This window comes from Mytilus edulis, chromosome 1, assembly GCF_963676685.1.
Source record: "Mytilus edulis chromosome 1, xbMytEdul2.2, whole genome shotgun sequence".
NCBI lineage: Eukaryota > Metazoa > Mollusca > Bivalvia > Mytilida > Mytilidae > Mytilus > Mytilus edulis.
In genome coordinates this window covers 125613721-125639524 of record NC_092344.1, presented here as the reverse complement: position 1 = coordinate 125639524, position 25804 = coordinate 125613721, and the positions used below count along the sequence as shown (strand labels likewise).

Sequence of the window (25804 nt, the reverse complement as noted above, 5' to 3'; positions counted from 1 at the left end):
TATACTTCTTCACTTTTTTGGTCTTTTGGAAAATGTTGTTTGTGCTGTTTTCAGACCCTTCTACAACGAAATTTGTTTTACATGCACACGTATACAAATTGCGGTTTTTATCCAACGTAATCATAGGTTTGAACGTAGTTTTCAATTTAGACTCGTTTATATTTTTTCGTTTGGGCTTGTATCATATTTTCCCTCCGGTTTATATGATCCGTTCATCCTATATTGACTCTTAAAATTCAAGAGTCTATCTTAAAATGAGGGTACATTTTATATGGCCTTCCAAATACCATTTCGATCCCTAACATCACTGAAGAGACATTTATTGTCGAAATCCGGATCTGGTGTACAAAAAAAGTATTAACACCTTATGTCTATGGCATAACATCGTGGCCACAAGTTAATTGTTTTCTGTTTAGTATTAAATTTATATTAAGATCCATTTTGTTACATCTTGTGATCAATTTTATTTGGCAATCGCCAATGGCAGTCAGCAGGGTTAAATAACATCAGTTGTTCGACCTGTTAGTCAAATGCGTTTTGTTTAAATATACTTCTTCACTTTTTTGGTCTTTTGGAAAATGTTGTTTGTGCTGTATTTAGACCCTTCTACAACGAAATTTATTTTACATGCACACGTATAAAAATTGCGGTTTTTATTTAACGCAATCATAGGTTTGAACGTTGTTTTCAATTAAGACTCGTTCATATTATAAATATTTTTTTTCAATAGTTTAACGAACCAAAGACATTTAAACATATTGCAAATATAAAGATATCCGCTTTTTTTGGTTAACTAAATATTTTTAAATTGCTCATCCGACAAGTGGAGTGCTCCGAATATAGACGGAGATACATACCTGAACAGAATATGATATCTGTATAGGGAAATAACCTAAAGTTTACAAACTGTGAAATCGAAAGTGAAAGTCGTTTTTTGTCTACAGGATAATGACGATCACTGAATAACTTGTTTCGTGTGGTAATATAGTACAATGTAAGTTACATTTAATACTTTAAAAATAATTAAAACTTTTAATACTTAGTTCGTTAAAAAATTACTCGAAATGTCAAATCTAAAAAGAGAGAAACAGTGGGAGTATCAACACTCAAAGTTAATGGAGAAATATTAGACAACAGCAAAGGAAAAGCAGAAGCACTTAATGCACAATTTCAATCAGTGTTCACGATTGAAGACTTTCAAAGCTTCCCTAAGATAACTGAAAATGAAACACCAAAAATACCAAGTCTACACATTAGTACAGAAGGGTTAATCAAACTATTAAAGGGAGTGAACCCAAGCAAGGCAAATGGTCCAGACAATATATCGTGCAGAATATTGAAAGAGTGTGCAGAGTCAATATCACCATACTTACAGTTAATCTTCACCAAAACACTAAAAGATCAAAGCGTACCACAAGACTGGCTTATTGCAAATGTCATCGCACTATTCAAGAAAGGGGATAAGAGTCAACCAGTCAACTATCGACCAGTATCCTTGACATCAGTTCCATGTAAAATAATGGAACATATTATATTTAAACACATAATGAACCATCTTGAGAAGTATAATATACTTGTGGACTTCCAGCATGGCTTCAGAAGCAAAAGATCGTGTGAGTCACAACTAGTCATAACAGCAGAGGATATAACTAGAAATCTGGACAATAACCAACAGGTAGATATGCTAATATTAGACTTTAGTAAAGCATTCGACACAGTACCACACCAGCGATTGTTGAAGAAACTAGCATCATATGGTAGCGATGGAAACATACTTGCATGGTTAGAAGCTTGGCTGACACAAAGAGAACAACAAGTCACACTGGAAGGAGAAAGATGAAGTACTGCTAAAGTAACATCTGGCGTACCACAGGGAACAGTGTTAGGACCATTGCTGTTTCTCCTATACATAAACGACATCGGGAATGACATAACATCAAAAATTCGCCTGTTTGCAGATGATAGCCTACTCTACCTAGCAATCTCGTCAAAGGATGACTGCAAACATCTACAAGAAGATCTCGACAAAATGGTAAAATGGACAAAAATTTGGCAAATGATATTCAATCCTTCAAAATGCTATGTCCTTACAATAACCAAAAAAAGGAAAACCATCAACTTCAACTACAACATCAATGGTCATATCCTGGAATCAGTTGCACCAAACCCATACCTAGGAGCTGAACTCACCAACACCATGTCATGGGACAAACAAGTTAACAAAGTTGTCACCAAAGGAAATAAAGCACTAGGCTTCATACGAAGAAATGTTGGATCATGTCCAGAGGCAGTTAAAAAACAAGCCTATCTTGCCCTTGTCCGACCGCACCTTGAATACGCTTGCAGCGCATGGGACCCTCACCTACAAAAACATATTTATCAGATTGAGATGGTCCAACGCCGTGCAGCACGCTTTATCAAAAGCAATTATTCAAGGGAGCCTGGAACAGTAACAACTCTTCTAGAAGAATTAAATCTAACACCACTAGAAATAAGAAGAAAAGTAGCACGTATAACACTCTTTCATAAAGCCATCCATGAAAGAGTTGCTATACCTATTCCAACGCACATTATAAAACCAAGAAGAACGTCGAGACTCCACCAACCGAACACTAAAAGATATGTACAAATCAGGCCAAACAAAGATATCTACAAATACAGCTTTTTCCCTAGGACCATCAGAGACTGGAATAAACTACCAGATGAACTATTAGAGATCGAGAGCAGTGAGGAATTCAAGACCAAACTCACCAAGCTCCTCTGTAGTGGCTAGCAACACAGACAGTCGATACTGGTAGAAAATGTTTTTAACCTGCACCTGTATATAAATTTTTAGCACAATTTTGGAACCATTGTTTGTAAATATAGAAGTTTATTGTCATGTTGGAGGACGTCAAAAGTTAAAACTATACTTGAGTGATGGGTCGAAGTACCCTTTTCAAGTGACGACATAGCTCCGCTATGTCGTAGATGTAGATGTAGATGTAGACCCACCGCATTCACTTTTCCAGGTAAAATGGTCGTCTCCGTGTGCGGGAATTTCTCGCTACATTGAAGACCTGTTGGTGACCCTCTGCTGTTATTTTTTATTTGGTCGGGTTGTTGTCTCTTTGACACATTCCCCATTTCCATTCTCAATTTTATGTAGTCAAATTAATTATCTTCTACATCATATAGACCTCTACAACAAGGTCATAACATCAAAGATTCCTATATATAAATCTTCGTTGACTATGGTAATGTCAGTAATTCGTCAAAATTCATCCATCTGGATACCTGATACCAGATTATGGCTAAACAACAGACACTAAATCAAATGGGAACACTATTTTATTTACAACTCTACACAGGCAAAGTTTGTTCACGTGAATTTGTAGCCTTTTCATGTAGATTTGGGGTTTTAATGTAAAATTACAATAATAGGTGAAAAAGCCTTTATGAGACCTCAAAATTGAAAGTATTACCCTTTTCCTTTGTTAAACTATTGTTAATCATTAAAAAAAAATCACCAAACAAATAATCGTGCTTTGGTACTGGCTGTTATCAAAGGGAGACAATTCAATCTCAATCTCAATGTGTTTAAATTCCAAGAGATAAATCTTGTTACACGGAGGGGTAGTTCATAAACTATAGTCTATTTTCAAAACATCTTCTAGATATTTATTTTGCTTAACGATGTTTTATAATTAATTCCTCACTTTGGGCTCGCAAACTTTGATAACAACCTGAATATGTATTTGCTATGTAATCTTTGTGGTTTTGTGAATGGCAGTGTCTGCGCGTACCCGCATGTGGGTACGAATAGCAAAATTGCCGTTCGTAGGCTACGCGTACCCACATCCGGTTTTATAATAAATTGCCATCAGATCGGGAATTAAACGTAAAATATATACAGAAATTATCGCAATTAGTGAATAAAATTGATCAACTACTTAGAAGTTTTGTAAACATTTATATATATGTAAGTGAACGGTTTTTCTCGGTTAATAAATATTCTTAAAACGGGAAAAGAGTGATATACATGTGGGGAAGACATTTCAAAGTTATCATTAATTGGAAAAATTTGTTCAAAAGTATCAGTCGATTAATTTTATACAATATTGTATATAAAAAAAAACTCGGAGTCAATTGCAGCTGCAGAGAAAAGAAGAACTGGAAACACAAAAAATAAAGAGGAAATCAAGTTTTACAGAATAATTTTTTCCTGTATTCACGGAGCAAAAAATTCTAAACAAGCCTAAAACATTATTTCTGAAAAACGAAGGCCGATGCCAATAATCTTCTATCATAAGCTTCGTTAATAAATAACAAAATGTTTGACGAAAATGTAAACCTTCAGCGCATCAAAAAATATTTTGCCTCTGAGGCGTGGAAGCAACTTAAAATTCGGATATTATATATTATAGGACTATAGTTTACAGGGACTGTATATTTCATTTTCAATCAGACTAGTGTGCATTTAATTTGCAAGGTTTATTACTCGAAATCCACATATTATCGACAATTTCTGTATATATTTCAGGTTTAATTCCCGATTTGATTGCATTTTATTATAAAACCGGATGTGGGTACGTGTAGCCTACGAATGTCAATTTGACTATTCGTACCCACATGCGGGTACGCGCAGACACTGCCTTTGTGAATAGATAGTTTGTATTGTGTGCGTTGAGGCCATGCAGTTGATAGTAAAAAATATGCATGGGAGTTAAAAATGAGATGTGTAAAAAAAAATGTTCATTATTAAAGCAAAAAACCTGACTCTTAATTTTTGCAAAAAGGAAACAAATCAAGTAGTATAATATAATTTGTCACCGAATGATGGATTGTTAATGGGTGCGAGTCATTGTGACACTAATAAGGGGGAGGGGTGAACAGAATTATGGGAACTATGGAATCAGAAGACTAGAAATGAGAATTTGATGGATGAAAGCTTGAGGTAGGGTGATTTTAATCGTGAGAAAAGTGTTGTTAAAACAGAGATAATTCATGTTGATGCAAAAATAGGAGGGCAGAGGAACAGAATACGGAGTGACTAAGGAGCTAATAATACATGGCAAAATCCATATCATATGTCGTATCATCCCGAGACATCAATATCAGCCCAAGGGCCTTTAGGCCCGAGGGATGATATTGGTCGAGGGTGATACGGCATGTGATACGGATTTTGCCATGTATTATTCTCTATTTATCATATGTTTAGTAGTAAATACAGTAGTTTTGCATATGTGATAAATAGCTGCTGTTTAATCCATATCGCGCAACTTTGATGCGCACCCTTTATCGCATACCCTTTATCACACCCCTACTTTTTTTTTTTTTTTTTTTTTTTTTACATTAAGTCAGTTTTGGTTTTTTTTTTTTGCTTAAGAAAAATTTTCCTCAAAATAGGTAAATTTTTTGAATGACGTCATCGTTTGGTATGTGACGTCACGAACGTCGAGTTTTCATATTGTATGTGACGTCACGAACGTCAAGTTTTCATATTTTTTGGCACACTAAATGCAACTATAAAAAATACAAAACACACTAATTAATACAATAATAAACAAAATATTTTTAAAACAACAGCACGCAAATTGTAAGGTAACCCAGGTGCTTCGGATATCTTTTATAAAGGCCTTTGAAACAAGACAAAATTCGGATCGTCAAAAGTCGAATAACAGAGCTTTTGTTTAATTTTTTTCAAATATTTTGAACAATTGGATATGTATCCATGCTTACTCTTCTTTTTTTAAGAAATGGATACTTGAAACATTTTAGTTGAAATGATAGGACATTTTTTTTTTGTGGGAACTCATTTTTTTCCTATGCCAGGAAATACAGCAACTGAACGTTATAGGTCAAACGTTGACGTCACTCGAATTGTGACGTCATGCCAGGTATGCGATACGGGTTTTGCTATGTGATACTGGTTTAGCCATGCGATACGGGGTATGCGATACAGGATAGGTGATACAGACTGGAAAAAAAACCTTTATTAGATATACAAAATTGCTGTATGTTGTACTAAATATATGATAAAACTAAATAACATGTGTATAACGTTATGTATATCTGAATAGTTTGACAGTATTTCATTCGCGTACCAATGTAATGTCAATGAAAAACATTAGATTGAATATCATATTTGTATTCACAATTTCATATTATTTTTTTTTTTCATTTTAGAAAATATTCTCAGATGTTTGATAATTATTATCGCTCGTAATCACGAGAATTGCAGTTGTGCGTTAAAATCCATAAATGTAAAAAAAAAAGCTTACGTGAACACTGTTTGAAGAAATCATATTAGAACTCTGAAACCGATAGTTGTAAACTTACTTAGTATAGCCTAACGTCATGGCATCTAGACTTACCCAAGAGGAGGAAAACTATGTCAGGATGAGCTTGTTACTAACAGGAATATCACCTCGTGCAGTTCGAGCTTTGTTTGATCAGGAATTTGCTCCAGCATGTTTGGATTCCTCAATGAAGAAAGAGTACAACAAACTGAAGGACCTTCAAAAGAAGAGAATTATTAGCCAGACACAGATGAACCTACTAATCCCTAGATTTCCTGGTAAGTAGAGTAGTTGCCTAGTTACGTCATTTACTTGAATGAAAACTCATGTAATGCTCTAGATATGCATTACGACAATCAATGTATTTTGATTGACGTATGACGCCGAAATATCTTAAAATGCACCAGATAAGCACCAAATAAGCACCAGAAATGCAATAATTTTGATGCAAAAATATTTAAAAATCAAAAAACTTGTAACAAAATATCAAAGAGCCGATAAAACCAATCAGGACAAAAAGCAAAGCCAACCCCGGACAAGGAAGCAGAGCTATGCAGCGTGTAATAAAGATACCCAAAGAAAATCGCGAAATTAAATCGCCGTGAAGTAGACTAGCTGGAGATAAACGCGAAATAAAGTATCCGCGAAAATAAGTTGGTTTACAGTAATACTCTTTATACCAAATCGCCTTTATTAAAGAAATTTGAAAATGCTTAAAACAATAAGTTCTTTTAAAGTCAGGGGCGTCAGGCCTTTGTTAGGCCGTGTTCACATTGACCTTAACTCGGTGTTGTGTATTAAGTGTAACTCACACGTAAACTAAACACAAGCACGTTCCCATTGATAAAACTCAATGTTTACATGTAGTTTAAATCATGTTTTTTTCTACATGAAGTCTCTAGTCAATGTAGGCCTTGTGTAGATTAAGTGTACACAAAACTAGGCATTTATAACATTAATTTTACCTAGTACTATTTAGGGAAGAATTGATTTTTTAAATAAAACTGATATTTATAACAGTTATTAATAAAGTTCTGTACAGAAATATTTATCTAAACTTGATATATATTTATTTGTTTAAAAGAAAACATTAACTCAGATTTATTAACCCCTTATCAAGACTCAAAGCATCATCATTGCTGAACACATAATTTATTTGAAAAGGTCTTCATGAATCGACTTGACGTACACAAGAGATATTTGCCACTGGATTTTACTCAAAAAGAATTCACTCATAACTGCATTACTAAAACAAAGTGTGAGGTAAATTTTATTGTTTGTCTAGTATCTCAGATCCATTAAAATACACTTAGAAAATAAAATCCACTTAGAAAATAAAATCCACTTAGAAAATAAAAATAAAAAAAAACAAAAAAACAATACCTCTCCCTTTGTCAAATACTCTTGGACATGCAAAGAAGAAATAACATTTGAAAGAATCAGAAAAGATATAAATGTAGTGATCCTTAACATCGCAATCCTTTTTTTTCGTCTGTAAGAACGCTGCTGCGGCCGACGTTTTCTGGCCTTCTTTTACTTTAAGGGTCCCTATACTTTAGAGTTAAGAGTTCAATCATGGTTATGGTTAGATTAGTGGATGTTCTAGGTAAGGGTTAGGTTTTACGGTTAAGGCTAGGTTTGGGGTTAGGGATAGTTTAGTATAGCTTTATATGGGTTGGGACCCCTGAGGTGAAGGAAGGCCCGTTTTCAAATGTGTAACCGAGACATCTTTAGTATCTTTAAACTACTGCAAATCATAAAATTGGCTTTCATAAAGGAGCAACCATTTAACTTCAAAAAGGTTTATTTTGCGCGAACGTTTTTATTCAGTTTTTTTTTTTTTCGATGCTAGCAATCAAATATTTTTTTTCAATATTTTACACTATAATGTATGGAAAAACTCTGGATTCAGAATATTTTATTTTTTTTTTATCAAATTGAGGATCAGACTATTTTTCATGGAAAAATCCTGCGACCCCCCTCCCTCCCCCCTCCTTTTCGATGTCAAATGGTCGTTCCTAAACTGCTAAAAAAATTGCCCGAAAAAATCTTATGTACAGGCTATTAAACAAGGTGTATAGATGTGAACAAATTTAATGTGAAACCAGTGTGCATTACAGTTAACTAATTGTAAACATTTTTTATGTACATGACGTATGTTGTGAACACGGCCTAGGTCTTGTATATATTTTTGTATTTGTATAATATAGTATGACGTTTATTATTACTGGACTAGTTCGCATAATTGTTTAGGAGGCAGCTGCAGTACGACTCTGGGTGCGGGATTGTTTTTCGCTATATTGAAACCTCATTGGTAGCCTTGAACTTTTTTCTGCTCTTTGGTCGCGTTGTTGTCTCTTTGACATATTCCCCATTTCAATTCTCAATTATATTTCTTTACCACATGTACTAGTTGACTCTCTAGCCTATCTTTGTTCCAATTCAACGAAAATGAGATAAAAATACTCATCAATATCTTCCTTTGTTAAACATCGAATAGATTGAGTTCCATGTCATCCCTGCTGAAGTGACAGCGTATTCTATTAGCGTATCTCATGCGCGTTATTCTAATATTCACTGGGATTAATCCGATGTCGGTAACTGTCCAAAAATGGCTAATGCAGATCTATTGATAATAATTCTTGAAAGGGAGCAACCCATGTACAGTACCGTATCTCGTGCAGAGGGTTCTGTTTAATGATGAAATAAACCTTTTCAAATTAAGATATCCTGAAGATAAATTAAAAAATGTAAATTGATGTCCATAATTGATTTTTTCTTTGGCTGAAACTGATAGTGTCGATGCCAGTCAATGATATCATTCCAATAATCTACGGTTCGAATACCATTTTCCATTTACAAATATATATCACCTGATGAAGAGTTGTCTCAATGGCACTCGTATCAAATCTTCATATTTTTATAGTGATTTTTATATGTCATTACCATTACTTAAGACAAAAAAAAGAATATCAAAATTGACAGATGCCATGAAGCTATTAACTGAACTTCGAAGTCTCCACTTACATATGTTGTAAGTCTCAAGATAAATGTAAAATCACAAAATTACTCCGAGGAAAATTCAAAACGGAATGTCCCTAATCAAATGTCAAAATCAGAAGCACGAACACTTCAAGTCAAACGAAAAGATACAAAGGCTGTATGCATGCATCTTAAAATATAAAAGATTGATTGATTGTTGGTTGTTAAAAGTCCAAAGAAAAGAGAGACAAACCCAATTGTGAAGAGTAGATTAATTATCTGCTACAGCTAATTAAAACAAATACGTTTTAATAAAAAAAAAAAGAAATCAATATTATAACAGGAAACCGATAAGTCGATTATCGTTTAATTATTCGATACTTGGTACTTAAATTTGGGTGAATTACCTTTCGACAGACTGTTACCTTATGAACTGTTATGTAAAATTAAAACCAGCTCATTGTGTCAGTCTAGTACTAAGCATGTTGTTGCCCTAATATGAATTTTAAATGGCTTTTGGCGACATAAAACATGCATATATCAGCAACATATAGGAGTCGTCTTGTCTATTTGCAGGTCTGTCATTCTGTCTGTTCATTCTACGTTGTGTCTGACGCATAACAATTGTAACATTTAATAAAATTGAATTTAATAAAATTAGATCAAACTTGGTATGCAGATGCATCATCGGAGGCATGTCATTAAACAACGTCACATAACTCAAGTTGACTGAATTTGCCCTTTGATTCCCTGTAATAGTTAATCATGGTCCAAATAGCAAAAGCATTTTGTAGAGCATCCACACTTAGCTAAAAAGTGTAAAATATAGAGTTGATAAAGTCAGTATTTTAAGAAACTGGAAATCAAATTCTTACCATTTGCATACGGTGTATGTATGATCTCCAAAATGATACGATATTCCCGAGCTTGCATTTCCTATCATAATTTTCTTGATAGAGGGTTGCTGCTCACAACGAAGCTATTAAATCAAGAGTTCCAAATGGTGAAGTTGAATTCATCTCTTCGTAAGGCCCCCTTTTGGCCCAAAAATATAACAGTTTTACAAAATTGTTAAAATGTAAACTTTTTGTTATTTATTGGACAGTTGAATGCTTCTGCTACATAAATATGGGCTGTTTTTGACAATACAATCACATATATCGGGTTGTATCACCATTAAGTCATGCTTAATTACTGAAATCTTCAAAATTCTATCATTTTAATTAAATTTTAGACGGTTTCCGTGTTAAACGAAAGTGGCCGCATTCGTGTTCATCCTTAATATTGCAATGTAAGTTGTATTTTATGATAATACATAACATATATAAAGGTTGTGGATGAACACGGATGCGGCCACTTTCATTTTTGACAAAAACAATCTGAAAAGTGACGTTTTTTGGCACATTTGAGAGATTTTTCATATTTGAGCTTCAATCGGATCGTTTTTTAAGACTTAATCAGTTTAAATCTTTCACATAAACTAATTGAATCAAGTGAAATAGACACTTAAGTGTTTAAAAAGTGGTCAAAATCTTTCGTCAGATGAAACTGAAATTTGAGGCCAAAATGAGTCCTTACCGGACCTACTCCTTTATGGACGCCATCACGAGTTGGTTGACCGTTATGGAATAACCGTTTCACAAATGATATCAGATATGTTCCTTACGTCGTAACTTCAATCCCCTTCCCTTGACCTACCGAATTAGACTATTTACCGGATTTGATATCTCATAAACAACACGACTAGTGCCATATGTGGAGCAGGATCTGCTTACCCTTCCGGAGCACCTGAGACACCCCTAGTTTTTGGTGGGGTTCGTGTTGTTTATTCTTTAGTTTTCTATCTTGTGTCATGTGTACTATTGTTTGTCTGTTTGTTCTTTTCATTTTTAGCCATGGCGTTGTCAGTTTATTTTCGATTTATGAGTTTGACTGTCCCTCTGGTATCTTTCGTCCCTCTTTTCATCAACAACGTTGTTATCCTCTTACAGGTGATGTTTTTTTCTCCGTTTTGGCATGTGACCTGGATTTGTTTGGCTTAATCGATTAAGGACTATCAAACAGCAGTATACCACTGTTGCCTTTATATATATGTAGTTGCAGGCTATTAAGAGATCATTGGGATTTTTTTTGACAGGAAGAGGAAGGTTGTATAAGAGCCTCTATAGAATGTAGATCGTAAATGACAGCAATGATCAGTGAATAGAGTAAAAAATGATACTTTAATTCACAGCAACTAAAATGCATGTATAGAGTGGTATTATTCAGACGATGCAGATAACACTTTGTTTTAATTGTGTCCAGTGTTTAAGGATTTGACGATCTCTGATTTTATTTATAGCTGTACCTGATTCTAAAATATTTGACGTAACTCTTATGATAACGTTACTTAGAAACCTGACCAACTTGACTCCTCCACGTGGTGGATATGACTGCCTACCGCCGGTTGCTACCGAAGTTACACCTTCTTCAGATTTGGCCAGAATAAAACATTACAGAAACATCTTGGCTCACCTGGATGAGGGGAAAATAGACACTGCTATGTTCACCACAGCATGGGAAGATATAACTGGTGTAAGTATCTTAGAACAATACATTATTATATAGCATATAAATGCAGAATGTTACCATGAATACAATATATACATACATCATATTTTAACATTTAGAGTATCTAAAAACCCATCAATGACCGGTATTCATTAACACATGAATGAAACATACCGTTAGCCTAATGTGTTAGAAAGCATGGAAAAGCGAATGGTTAAAAATTAGATTTTTCTTCCATGTTTCTACTAATTTACTATTACTACCCTAGCATGCTTATACTCACTACAAATTTATCAGAAGAAGACTGGCAATGACTGGGATTTATCGTCTTTCTACGCGTGTTGCGCTTAGTTAACAGAGAATGACAATGAGCCAAATAGGAAACATCAGGAACTCAGCGTACATACTTAGGTGTTTTGTTAATATCCTTTATGATAAGTACCATATTTTATTCAATGTGTAAATTCGTTAAAGAGAATCAAGAGATAAAGTGAGTCAATGCAGTATTGGAATCCTGTTTTTGTCAGAAGAACTGTAAATTCAGAAATTATTGCGATGTTTTTATTATTGCAAAAATTGCAACAGGGTTATAATTGCATTAATTAAAACTCGGATTTTGATTTTTTTTTTTATGAATTAAAAACTATTGACGTTTACAAAATAGAATAAAAGGTGTGGTTTGATTGTATATAAGACAACTATCTATAAAAGCTGATATTGAACTATTGATTAAACTTCATTTAAATAACGAACTTTGCTTGATTAAGATGTTAAAAAGTGAAACACAATGTAACCATGTCCCCTTCATATCCCTTGTATTACTAAATAAAAGGCCTGCAGACATTTGCTGCTTCAAATAAAATATTTTAAAATATTTGATTTAATGTTATAGTTTAAATTGTGGGTAGTCAGATTGGCTGCATCACAGCTCTAACATGCTTTGATTTGTATACATGGCATATTTTTCTATGAATTTAAAAGCTGTGCTATGTCAATTTAACATAAGGACGTTCAAAAGGACCTATTTTGTTAGAAGTATATATATTAAACATTTCTTTCCCAGAATGTGACCTACCAATTTAAACTTATCACCGGGTTTGTACTAACATGAGCAACATGATGGGTGCCACATTTTGAGTAGAATATGCTTACCCTTCCTGAGCATATATTTTCTTCAAAAAATGTACATAATGCATGCATTTGATCAATCTTTTAGTCATTATTAAATTCAAAGCTTTCCATTTTTTTAGTCCAAAGGAACGGTGAGCTGCCATCAGTTGGCGTCCGTCGTCGTCGTCCATCCTGTGTTAACTATTCCAAACATCTTCTCTGAAACTACTGAACCAATTCCAACCAAACTTAAGCTGAATGATCCTTAGGGTATCTAGAACGATCCTTAGTGTATCTGGAATAAAGTTTGCGTTTTATTTTCTGTTTCCTCAGAAAACATGGTTGCCATGGCTAAAATTAGAACATAGGGTAATGCAGTTTTCGACTCATATCTCAAAAACTAAAGCATTTAGAGGAAATCAGACAAGAATTTAAAGTATTTATTAGGTCAATGTCTACCTACTCTGAAATTATCAGCCAAATCAGGTATTTGATTTTTAGGTTATTGCCCCTAATTGAATTGATGAGTTATTTTGCAGTTTTTGGTTATTATCTTGAATATTATTATAGATAAAGATAAACTGTAAGTAGCAAAAATGTTAAGCAACGTAAGATCTACAAATAAGTTCTATTTGACCAAAATTGTCAATGGACCCCTCAAGGAGTTATTGCCCTTTAAAGACAATTTTTCACAATATGTTCATCTAGTTTGCTTACTTTAAAAAATCTTCTCCTTTGAAATTACTGAATCAATTTCAGCCAAATTTGGGCTGAATGAGTTTCAGAGTGTCTTATATAAATTTTGTATTTTATTTCCTTGTACGTCAAGAAACATAGCCACTATGGCTAAAATAGAACATAGGGATAAAATGCATTTTTTTGCTTTTGAAGAAAATATGACAGATACAAAGAAAATTTAAATTGAATTTGTAAGCCACTTATTAATATATATTGAAAAGCAAAAATAATCATTGATGAAAGATTTAAGAATTATAAATTACAGTTGAGCGATTCAGGCTCTTGAGAGCCTCTAGTTTAATTCTTAACCGGATTTTTGAAGAAAATATTTGTTATTAATTTTGGGATGTACGGCTGGCGGTCATGCAGGTGGGCGGGCGGCAACCAAATGTTGTCAGTGCATTTACTCATAAACCGTTCAACCAAAGCTTTTGAAATTTTAATATGTTATTACTGACAACAAAATGAGGGTCAGGTTTTTTTTACTTTTACCGTTCAGGTGGTATGGTTCTTGAAAGATTGAAAAATGGCGTTTCCAGTCGTGTCCATGCATTCACTCATGAACCGTTCCTCCTAAGCTTTTCTAATTTAAATATGTTGTTACTGACGACAAAATGGAGGTCAAGTTCAATAATGACGATTTTCACTTTTCTTGTTCAGGAGTTATGGTTCTTGAAAGATTGAAAAATGGCGTTTCCAGTCATGTCGTTGCATTTACTCATGAACCATTCAACCAAAGCTTTTCAAATTTTCAAATGTTGTTACTGACGACAAAATGGAGGTCAAGTAGGATAATGACGATTTTCACTTTTACTGTTCAGGAGTTTCAGTTCTTGACAAATTGAAAAAATGGCGTTTCCAGTCGTGTCTGTGCATTTACTCATGAACCGTTTAACCAATGCTTATTAAATTTTAATATGTTGTTACTGATGACAACATTGAGGTCAAATTTGATATTCACGATTTTCACTTTCACCGATCAGGAGTTATGGTTCTTTTAAGATTAAAAAAATGAGTTACTGTTCTTGAAAGATTTCAAAATTGTGAACCATAACTCATAAAAACATAAAATCTAAAATTTGTATCACAATTCAAATTCAAAGCTGGTTTAAGCTTAAATGTTGTGTCTATACTTGTTCAACTGTTCAGGGTTTGACCTCTGCAGTAAAAATCCGTTTTGCTGTCTCTCTGACAGCCTCTTGTTATTTATCTTTTTATCGGACAAAATAAGTTAATAAAACCTGTCAATATATTTTAACTGATGATGACTGGTACATTTCCAGACTATCAGTATATGGACATCCAATGAATCAGGAGTGTGTTAAGTCATACTATCAGTATATTAGGTGGACATCCAATGAATCAGGAGTGTGTTAAGTCAGACTATCAGTATGTGGACATCCAAGGAATCAGGAGTGTGTTAAGTCATACTATCAGTATATTAGGTGGACATCCAATGAATCAGGAGTGTGTTAAGTCAGACTATCAGTATGTGGACATCCAAGGAATCAGGAGTGTGTTAAGTCATACTATCAGTATATTAGGTGGACATCCAATGAATCAGGAGTGTGTTAAGTCATACTATCAGTATATTAGGTGGACATCCAATGAATCAGGAGTGTGTTAAGTCAGACTATCAGTATGTGGACATCCAAGGAATCAGGAGTGTGTTAAGTCATACTATCAGTATATTAGGTGGACATCCAATGAATCAGGAGTGTGTTAAGTCATACTATCAGTATCTTAGGTGGACATCCAATGAATCAGGAGTGTGTTAAGTCAGACTATCAGTATGTGGACATCCAAGGAATCAGGAGTGTGTTAAGTCATACTATCAGTATATTAGGTGGACATCCAATGAATCAGGAGTGTGTTAAGTCATACTATCAGTATATTAGGTGGACATCCAATGAATCAGGAGTGTGTTAAGTCAGACTATCAGTATATTAGGTGGACATCCAATGAATCAGGAGTGTGTTAAGTCAGACTATCAGTATATTAGGTGGACATCCAATGAATCAGGAGTGTGTTAAGTCAGACTATCAGTATATTAGGTGGACATCCAATGAATCAGGAGTGTGTTAAGTCATACTATCAGTATATTAGGTGGACATCCAATGAATCAGGAGTGTGTTAAGTCATACTATCAGTAGATTAGGTGGACATCCAATGAATCAGGAGTGTGTTAAGTCATACTATCAGTAGATTAGGTGGACATCCAATGAATCAGGAGTGTGTTAAGTCAGACTATCAGTATATTAGGTGGACATCCAATGAATCAGGAGTGTGTTAAGTCATACTATCAGTAGGTGGACATCCAATGAATCAGGAGTGTGTTAAGTCAGACTATCAGTAGGTGGACATCCAATGAATCAGGAGTGTGTTAAGTCATACTATCAGTATATTAGGTGGACATCCAATGAATCAGGAGTGTGTTAAGTCATACTATCAGTAGGTGGACATCCAATGAATCAGGAGTGTGTTAAGTCAGACTATCAGTAGATTAGGTGGACATCCAATGAATCAGGAGTGTGTTAAGTCAGACTATCAGTATATTAGGTGGACATCCAATGAATCAGGAGTGTGTTAAGTCATACTATCAGTATATTAGGTGGACATCCAATGAATCAGGAGTGTGTTAAGTCAGACTATCAGTATATTAGGTGGACATCCAATGAATCAGGAGTGTGTTAAGTCATACTATCAGTATATTAGGTGGACATCCAATGAATCAGGAGTGTGTTAAGTCAGACTATCAGTAGATTAGGTGGACATCCAATGAATCAGGAGTGTGTTAAGTCATACTATCAGTATATTAGGTGGACATCCAATGAATCAGGAGTGTGTTAAGTCATACTATCAGTATATTAGGTGGACGTCATCCAATGAATCAGGAGTGTGTTAAGTCAGACTATCAGTATGTGGACATCCAAGGAATCAGGAGTGTGTTAAGTCATACTATCAGTATATTAGGTGGACATCCAATGAATCAGGAGTGTGTTAAGTCAGACTATCAGTATGTGGACATCCAAGGAATCAGGAGTGTGTTAAGTCATACTATCAGTATATTAGGTGGACATCCAATGAATCAGGAGTGTGTTAAGTCATACTATCAGTAGATTAGGTGGACATCCAATGAATCAGGAGTGTGTTAAGTCATACTATCAGTATATTAGGTGGACATCCAATGAATCAGGAGTGTGTTAAGTCATACTATCAGTAGGTGGACATCCAATGAATCAGGAGTGTGTTAAGTCAGACTATCAGTAGGTGGACATCCAATGAATCAGGAGTGTGTTAAGTCATACTATCAGTATATTAGGTGGACATCCAATGAATCAGGAGTGTGTTAAGTCATACTATCAGTATATTAGGTGAACATCCAATGAATCAGGAGTGTGTTAAGTCAGACTATCAGTAGGTGGACATCCAATGAATCAGGAGTGTGTTAAGTCAGACTATCAGTATATAAGGTGGACATCCAATGAATCAGGAGTGTGTTAAGTCAGACTATCAGTATATTAGGTGGACATCCAATGAATCAGGAGTGTGTTAAGTCATACTATCAGTATATTAGGTGGACATCCAATGAATCAGGAGTGTGTTAAGTCATACTATCAGTATATTAGGTGGACATCCAATGAATCAGGAGTGTGTTAAGTCATACTATCAGTAGGTGGACATCCAATGAATCAGGAGTGTGTTAAGTCATACTATCAGTATATTAGGTGGACATCCAATGAATCAGGAGTGTGTTAAGTCAGACTATCAGTATATTAGGTGGACATCCAATGAATCAGGAGTCTGTTAAGTCATACTATCAGTATATTAGGTGGACATCCAATGAATCAGGAGTGTGTTAAGTCAGACTATCAGTAGATTAGGTGGACATCCAATGAATCAGGAGTGTGTTAAGTCAGACTATCAGTAGATTAGGTGGACATCCAATGAATCAGGAGTGTGTTAAGTCAGACTATCAGTATATAAGGTGGACATCCAATGAATCAGGAGTGTGTTAAGTCAGACTATCAGTATATTAGGTGGACATCCAATGAATCAGGAGTGTGTTAAGTCATACTATCAGTATATTAGGTGGACATCCAATGAATCAGGAGTGTGTTAAGTCATACTATCAGTATATTAGGTGGACATCCAATGAATCAGGAGTGTGTTAAGTCATACTATCAGTAGATTAGGTGGACATCCAATGAATCAGGAGTGTGTTAAGTCATACTATCAGTATATTAGGTGGACGTCATCCAATGAATCAGGAGTGTGTTAAGTCAGACTATCAGTATATTAGGTGGACATCCAATGAATCAGGAGTGTGTTAAGTCAGACTATCAGTATATTAGGTGGACATCCAATGAATCAGGAGTGTGTTAAGTCAGACTATCAGTATATTAGGTGGACATCCAATGAATCAGGAGTGTGTTAAGTCATACTATCAGTATATTAGGTGGACATCCAATGAATCAGGAGTGTGTTAAGTCATACTATCAGTAGGTGGACATCCAATGAATCAGGAGTGTGTTAAGTCAGACTATCAGTATATTAGGTGGACATCCAATGAATCAGGAGTGTGTTAAGTCAGACTATCAGTATATTAGGTGGACATCCAATGAATCAGGAGTGTGTTAAGTCATTTCCAGACTATCAGTATATTAGGTGGACATCCAATGAATCAGGAGTGTGTTAAGACATTTCCAGACTATCAGTATATTAGGTGGACATCCAATGAATCAGGAGTGTGTTAAGTCATACTATCAGTATATTAGGTGGACATCCAATGAATCAGGAGTGTGTTAAGTCAGACTATCAGGAGATTAGATGGAAATCCAATGAATCAGGAGTGTGTTAAGTCAGACTATCAGTATATTAGGTGGACATCCAATGAATCAGGAGTGTGTTAAGTCATACTATCAGTATATAAGGTGGACATCCAATGAATCAGGAGTGTGTTAAGTCATACTATCAGTATATTAGGTGGACGTCATCCAATGAATCAGTAGTGTGTTAAGTCATACTATCAGTATATTAGGTGGACATCCAATGAATCAGGAGTGTGTTTAACCAGACTATCAGTATATTAGGTGGACATCCAATGAATCAGGAGTGTGTTAAGTCAGACTATCAGTATATTAGGTGGACGTCATCCAATGAATCAGGAGTGTGTTAAGTCAGACTATCAGTATATTAGATGGACATCCAATGAATCAGGAATGTGTTAAGTCATACTATCAGTATATTAGATGGACATCCAATGAATCAGGAGTGTGTTAAGTCAGACTATCAGTATATTAGGTGGACATCCAATGAATGAGGAGTGTGTTAAGTCAGACTATCAGTATATTAGGTGGACATCCAATGAATCAGGAGTGTGTTAAGTCATTTCCAGACTATCAGTATATTAGGTGGACATCCAATGAATCAGGAGTGTGTTAAGACATTTCCAGACTATCAGTATATTAGGTGGACATCCAATGAATCAGGAGTGTGTTAAGTCAGACTATCAGTATATTAGGTGGACATCCAATGAATCAGGAGTGTGTTAAGTCAGACTATCAGTATATTAGGTGGACATCCAATGAATCAGGAGTGTGTTAAGCCAGACTATCAGTATATTAGATGGACATCCAATGAATCAGGAATGTGTTAAGTCATACTATCAGTATATTAGGTGGACATCCAATGAATCAGGAGTGTGTTAAGTCAGACTATCAGTAGATTAGGTGGACATCCAATGAATCAGGAGTGTGTTAAGTCATACTATCAGTAGGTGGACATCCAATGAATCAGTAGTGTGTTAAGTCAGACTATCAGTATATTAGGTGGACATCCAATGAATCAGGAGTGTGTTAAGTCAGACTATCAGTATATTAGGTGGACATCCAATGAATCAGGAGTGTGTTAAGTCAGACTATCAGTATATTAGGTGGACATCCAATGAATCAGGAGTGTGTTAAGTCAGACTATCAGTATATTAGGTGGACATCCAATGAATCAGGAGTGTGTTAAGTCAGACTATCAGTATATTAGGTGGACATCCAATGAATCAGGAGTGTGTTAAGTCAGACTATCAGTATATTAGGTGGACATCCAATGAATCAGGAGTGTGTTAAGTCAGACTATCAGTATATTAGGTGGACATCCAATGAATCAGGAGTGTGTTAAGTCAGACTATCAGTATATTAGGTGGACATTCAATGAATCAGGAGTGTGTTAAGTCAGACTATCAGTAGATTAGGTGGACATCCAATGAATCAGGAGTGTGTTAAGTCATACTATCAGTATATTAGGTGGACATCCAATGAATCAGGAGTGTGTTAAGTCAGACTATCAGTATATTAGGTGGACATCCAATGAATCAGGAGTGTGTTAAGTCAGACTATCAGTAGGTGGACATCCAATGAATCAGGAGTGTGTTAAGTCATACTATCAGTATATTAGGTGGACATCCAATGAATCAGGAGTGTGTTAAGTCATACTATCAGTATATTAGGTGGACATCCAATGAATCAGGAGTGTGTTAAGTCAGACTATCAGTAGATTAGGTGGACATCCAATGAATCAGGAGTGTGTTAAGTCATACTATCAGCAGATTAGGTGGACATCCAATGAATCAGGAGTGTGTTAAGTCATACTATCAGTATATTAGGTGGACGTCATCCAATGAATCAGGAGTGTGTTAAGTCATACTATCAGTATATTAGGTGGACGTCATCCAATGAATCAGGAGTGTGTTAAGTCAGACTATCAGTATATTAGGTGGACATCCAATGAATCAGGAGTGTGTTAAGTCAGACTATCAGTATATTAGGTGGACATTCAATGAATCAGGAGTGTGTTAAGTCAGACTATCAGTAGATTAGGTGGACATCCAATGAATCAGGAGTGTGTTAAGTCATACTATCAGTAGATTAGGTGGACATCCAATGAATCAGGAGTGTGTTAAGTCAGACTATCAGTATATTAGGTGGACATCCAATGAATCAGGAGTGTGTTAAGTCAGACTATCAGTATATTAGGTGGACATCCAATGAATCAGGAGTGTGTTAAGTCATACTATCAGTAGATTAGGTGGACATCCAATGAATCAGGAGTGTGTTAAGTCATACTATCAGCAGATTAGGTGGACATCCAATGAATCAGGAGTGTGTTAAGTCATACTATCAGTATATTAGGTGGACGTCATCCAATGAATCAGGAGTGTGTTAAGTCATACTATCAGTAGATTAGGTGGACATCCAATGAATCAGGAGTGTGTTAAGTCATACTATCAGTAGGTGGACATCCAATGAATCAGGAGTGTGTTAAGTCATACTATCAGTAGATTAGGTGGACATCCAATGAATCAGGAGTGTGTTAAGTCATAATATCAGTAGATTAGGTGGACATCCAATGAATCAGGAGTGTGTTAAGTCATACTATCAGTATATTAGGTGGACATCCAATGAATCAGGAGTGTGTTAAGTCATACTATCAGTAGATTAGGTGGACATCCAATGAATCAGGAGTGTGTTAAGTCAGACTATCAGTATATTAGGTGGACATCCAAGGAATCAGGAGTGTGTTAAGCCAGACTATCAGTATATTAGGTGGACATCCAATGAATCAGGAGTGTGTTAAGTCAGACTATCAGTATATTAGGTGGACATCCAATGAATCAGGAGTGTGTTTAGTCAGACTATCAGTATATTAGGTTTACATCCAATGAATCAGGAGTGTGTTTAGTCAGACTATCAGTATATTAGGTGGACATCCAATGAATCAGGAGTGTGTTAAGTCATACTATCAGTATATTAGGTGGACATCCAATGAATCAGGAGTGTGTTAAGTCATACTATCAGTATATTAGGTGGACGTCATCCAATGAATCAGGAGTGTGTTAAGTCAGACTATCAGTATATTAGGTGGACATCCAATGAATCAGGAGTGTGTTTAGCCAGACTATCAGTATATTAGATGGACATCCAATGAATCAGGAGTGTGTTAAGTCATACTATCAGTATATTAGGTGGACATCCAATGAATCAGGAGTGTGTTAAGTCATTTGCAGACTATCAGTATATTAGGTGGACGTCATCCAATGAATCAGGAGTGTGTTAAGTCAGACTATCAGTATATTAGGTGGACATCCAATGAATCAGGAGTGTGTTAAGTCATACTATCAGTATATTAGGTGGAGATCCAATGAATCAGGAGTGTGTTAAGTCAGACTATCAGTAGATTAGGTGGACATCCAATGAATCAGGAGTGTGTTAAGTCAGACTATCAGTATATTAGGTGGACATCCAATGAATCAGGAGTGTGTTAAGTCAGACTATCAGTATATTAGGTGGACATCCAATGAATCAGGAGTGTGTTAAGTCATACTATCAGTATATTAGGTGGACATCCAATGAATCAGGAGTGTGTTAAGTCATAATATCAGTATATTAGGTGGACATCCAATGAATCAGGAGTGTGTTAAGTCAGACTATCAGTATATTAGATGGACATCCAATGAATCAGGAGTGTGTTAAGTCAGACTATCAGTATATTAGGTGGACATCCAATGAATCAGGAGTGTGTTAAGTCAGACTATCAGTATATTAGATGGACATCCAATGAATCAGGAGTGTGTTAAGTCATTTGCAGACTATCAGTATATTAGGTGGACATCCAATGAATCAGGAGTGTGTTAAGTCAGACTATCAGTATATTAGGTGGACATCCAATGAATCAGGAGTGTGTTAAGTCAGACTATCAGTATATTAGGTGGACATCCAATGAATCAGGAGTGTGTTAAGTCAGACTATCAGTATATAAGGTGGACATCCAATGAATCAGGAGTGTGTTAAGTCAGACTATCAGTATATTAGATGGACATCCAATGAATCAGGAGTGTGTTAAGTCATTTCCAGACTATCAGTATATTAGATGGACATCCAATGAATCAGGAGTGTGTTAAGTCATTTCCAGACTATCAGTATATTAGGTGGACATCCAATGAATCAGGAGTGTGTTAAGTCAGACTATCAGTATATTAGGTGGACATCCAATGAATCAGGAGTGTGTTAAGTCAGACTATCAGTATATTAGGTGGACATCCAATGAATCAGGAGTGTGTTAAGTCAGACTATCAGTAGATTAGGTGGACATCCAATGAATCAGGAGTGTGTTAAGTCATACTATCAGTAGGTGGACATCCAATGAATCAGGAGTGTGTTAAGTCATACTATCAGTAGGTGGACATCCAATGAATCAGGAGTGTGTTAAGTCATACTATCAGTATATTAGGTGGACATCCAATGAATCAGGAGTGTGTTAAGTCATACTATCAGTATATTAGGTGGACATCCAATGAATCAGGAGTGTGTTAAGTCATACTATCAGTAGGTGGACATCCAATGAATCAGGAGTGTGTTAAGTCAGACTATCAGTATATTAGGTGGACATCCAATGAATCAGGAGTGTGTTAAGTCAGACTATCAGTATATTAGGTGGACATCCAATGAATGAGGAGTGTGTTAAGTCATACTATCAGTATATTAGGTGGACATCCAATGAATCAGGAGTGTGTTAAGTCATACTATCAGTATATAAGTGGACATCCAATGAATCAGTAGTGTGTTAAGTCAGACTATCAGTATATTAGGTGGACATCCAATGAATCAGGAGTGTGTTAAGTCAGACTATCAGTATATTAGGTGGACATCCAATGAATCAGGAGTGTGTTACGTCAGACTATCAGTATATTAGGTGGACATCCAATGAATCAGGAGTGTGTTAAGTCAGACTATCAGTATATTAGGTGGACATCCAATGAATCAGGAGTGTGTTAAGTCAGACTATCAGTATATTAGGTGGACATCCAATGAATCAGGAGTGTGTTAAGTCAGACTATCAGTATATTAGGTGGACATCCAATGAATCAGGAGTGTGTTAAGTCAGACTATCAGTATATTAGGTGGACATCCAATGAATGAGGAGTGTGTTAAGTCATACTATCAGTATATTAGGTGGACATCCAATGAATCAGGAGTGTGTTAAGTCATACTATCAGTATATAAGTGGACATCCAATGAATCAGGAGTGTGTTAAGTCAGACTATCAGTATGTGGACATCCAATGAATCAGGAGTGTGTTTAACCAGACTATCAGTATATTAGGTGGACATCCAATGAATCAGGAGTGTGTTAAGTCAGACTATCAGTATATTAGGTGGACATCCAATGAATCAGGAGTGTGTTAAGTCAGACTATCAGTATATTAGGTGGACATCCAATGAATCAGGAGTGTGTTAAGTCAGACTATCAGTATATTAGATGGACATCCAATGAATCAGGAGTGTGTTAAGTCAGACTATCAGTATATTAGATGGACATCCAATGAATCAGGAGTGTGTTAAGTCAGACTATCAGTATATTAGATGGACATCCAATGAATGAGGAGTGTGTTAAGTCAGACTATCAGTATATTAGATGGACATCCAATGAATCAGGAGTGTGTTAAGTCAGACTATCAGTATGTTAGGTGGACATCCAATGAATCAGGAGTGTGTTAAGTCATTTCCAGACTATTAGTATATTAGGTGGACATCCAATGAATCAGGAGTGTGTTAAGACATTTCCAGACTATCAGTATATTAGGTGGACATCCAATGTGTTAAGTCATACTATCAGTATATTAGGTGGACATCCAATGAATCAGGAGTGTGTTAAGTCAGACTATCAGTAGGTGGACATCCAATGAAGCAGGAGTGTGTTAAGTCATACTATCAGTATATTAGGTGGACATCCAATGAATCAGGAGTGTGTTAAGTCATACTATCAGTATATTAGGTGGACATCCAATGTGTTAAGTCATACTATCAGTATATTAGGTGGACATCCAATGAATCAGGAGTGTGTTAAGTCATTCTAGCGGTATATTAGGTGGACGTCATCCAATGAATCAGGAGTGTGTTAAGTCATACTATCAGTATATTAGGTGGACATCCAATGAATCAGGAGTGTGTTAAGTCATACTATCAGTATATTAGGTGGACATCCAATGAATCAGGAGTGTGTTAAGTCATACTATCAGTATATTAGGTGGACATCCAATGAATCAGGAGTGTGTTAAGTCAGACTATCAGTATATTAGGTGGACATCCAATGAATCAGGAGTGTGTTAAGTCAGACTATCAGTATATTAGATGGACATCCAATGAATCAGGAGTGTGTTAAGTCATACTATCAGTATATTAGGTGGACATTCAATGAATCAGGAGTGTGTTAAGTCATACTATCAGTATATAAGGTGGACATCCAATGAATCAGGAATGTGTTAAGTCAGACTATCAGTATATTAGATGGACATCCAATGAATCAGGAGTGTGTTAAGTCATACTATCAGTATATTAGGTGGACATCCAATGAATTAGGAGTGTGTTAAGTCAGACTATCAGTATATTAGGTGGACATCCAATGAATCAGGAGTGTGTTAAGTCATACTATCAGTAGGTGGACATCCAATGAATCAGGAGTGTGTTAAGTCAGACTATCAGTAGATTAGGTGGACATCCAATGAATCAGGAGTGTGTTAAGTCAGACTATCAGTATATTAGGTGGACATCCAATGAATCAGGAGTGTGTTTAACCAGACTATCAGTATATTAGGTGGACATCCAATGAATCAGGAGTGTGTTAAGTCATACTATCAGTATATTAGGTGGACATCCAATGAATCAGGAGTGTGTTAAGTCAGACTATCAGTATATTAGGTGGACATCCAATGAATCAGGAGTGTGTTAAGTCATACTATCAGTATATTAGGTGGACATCCAATGAATCAGGAATGTGTTAAGTCATACTATCAGTATATTAGGTGGACATCCAATGAATCAGGAGTGTGTTAAGTCAGACTATCAGTATATTAGGTGGACATCCAATGAATCAGGAGTGTGTTAAGTCATACTATCAGTATATTAGGTGGACATCCAATGAATCAGGAGTGTGTTAAGTCATACTATCAGTATATTAGGTGGACATCCAATGAATCAGGAGTGTGTTAAGTCATACTATCAGTATATTAGGTGGACATCCAATGAATTAGGAGTGTGTTAAGTCAGACTATCAGTATATTAGGTGGACATCCAATGAATCAGGAGTGTGTTA

General features: G+C 35.6%; 2 protein-coding genes across 2 annotated transcripts in view; both read left to right on the top strand.

Moving 5' to 3' along the window:
- The first annotated feature begins 866 nt into the window (after positions 1 to 866).
- LOC139518981 (uncharacterized) overlaps positions 867 to 25804 on the top strand; it is a 39067-nt gene continuing 14129 nt past the window's right edge. Inside the window, exons 1-3 of the mRNA XM_071310696.1 lie at positions 867 to 994; positions 6169 to 6559; positions 11605 to 11837. Of these exons, the coding sequence (XP_071166797.1) occupies positions 6340 to 6559; positions 11605 to 11837 (453 nt within the window). The 5' untranslated portion in view covers positions 867 to 994; positions 6169 to 6339. The remainder of the gene's footprint in view (positions 995 to 6168; positions 6560 to 11604; positions 11838 to 25804) is intronic.
- LOC139509366 (uncharacterized) lies at positions 2030 to 2773 on the top strand. Its single transcript, XM_071296158.1, has one exon. The coding sequence runs from the start codon at positions 2030 to 2032 to the stop codon at positions 2771 to 2773; it is 744 nt and encodes a 247-aa protein (XP_071152259.1).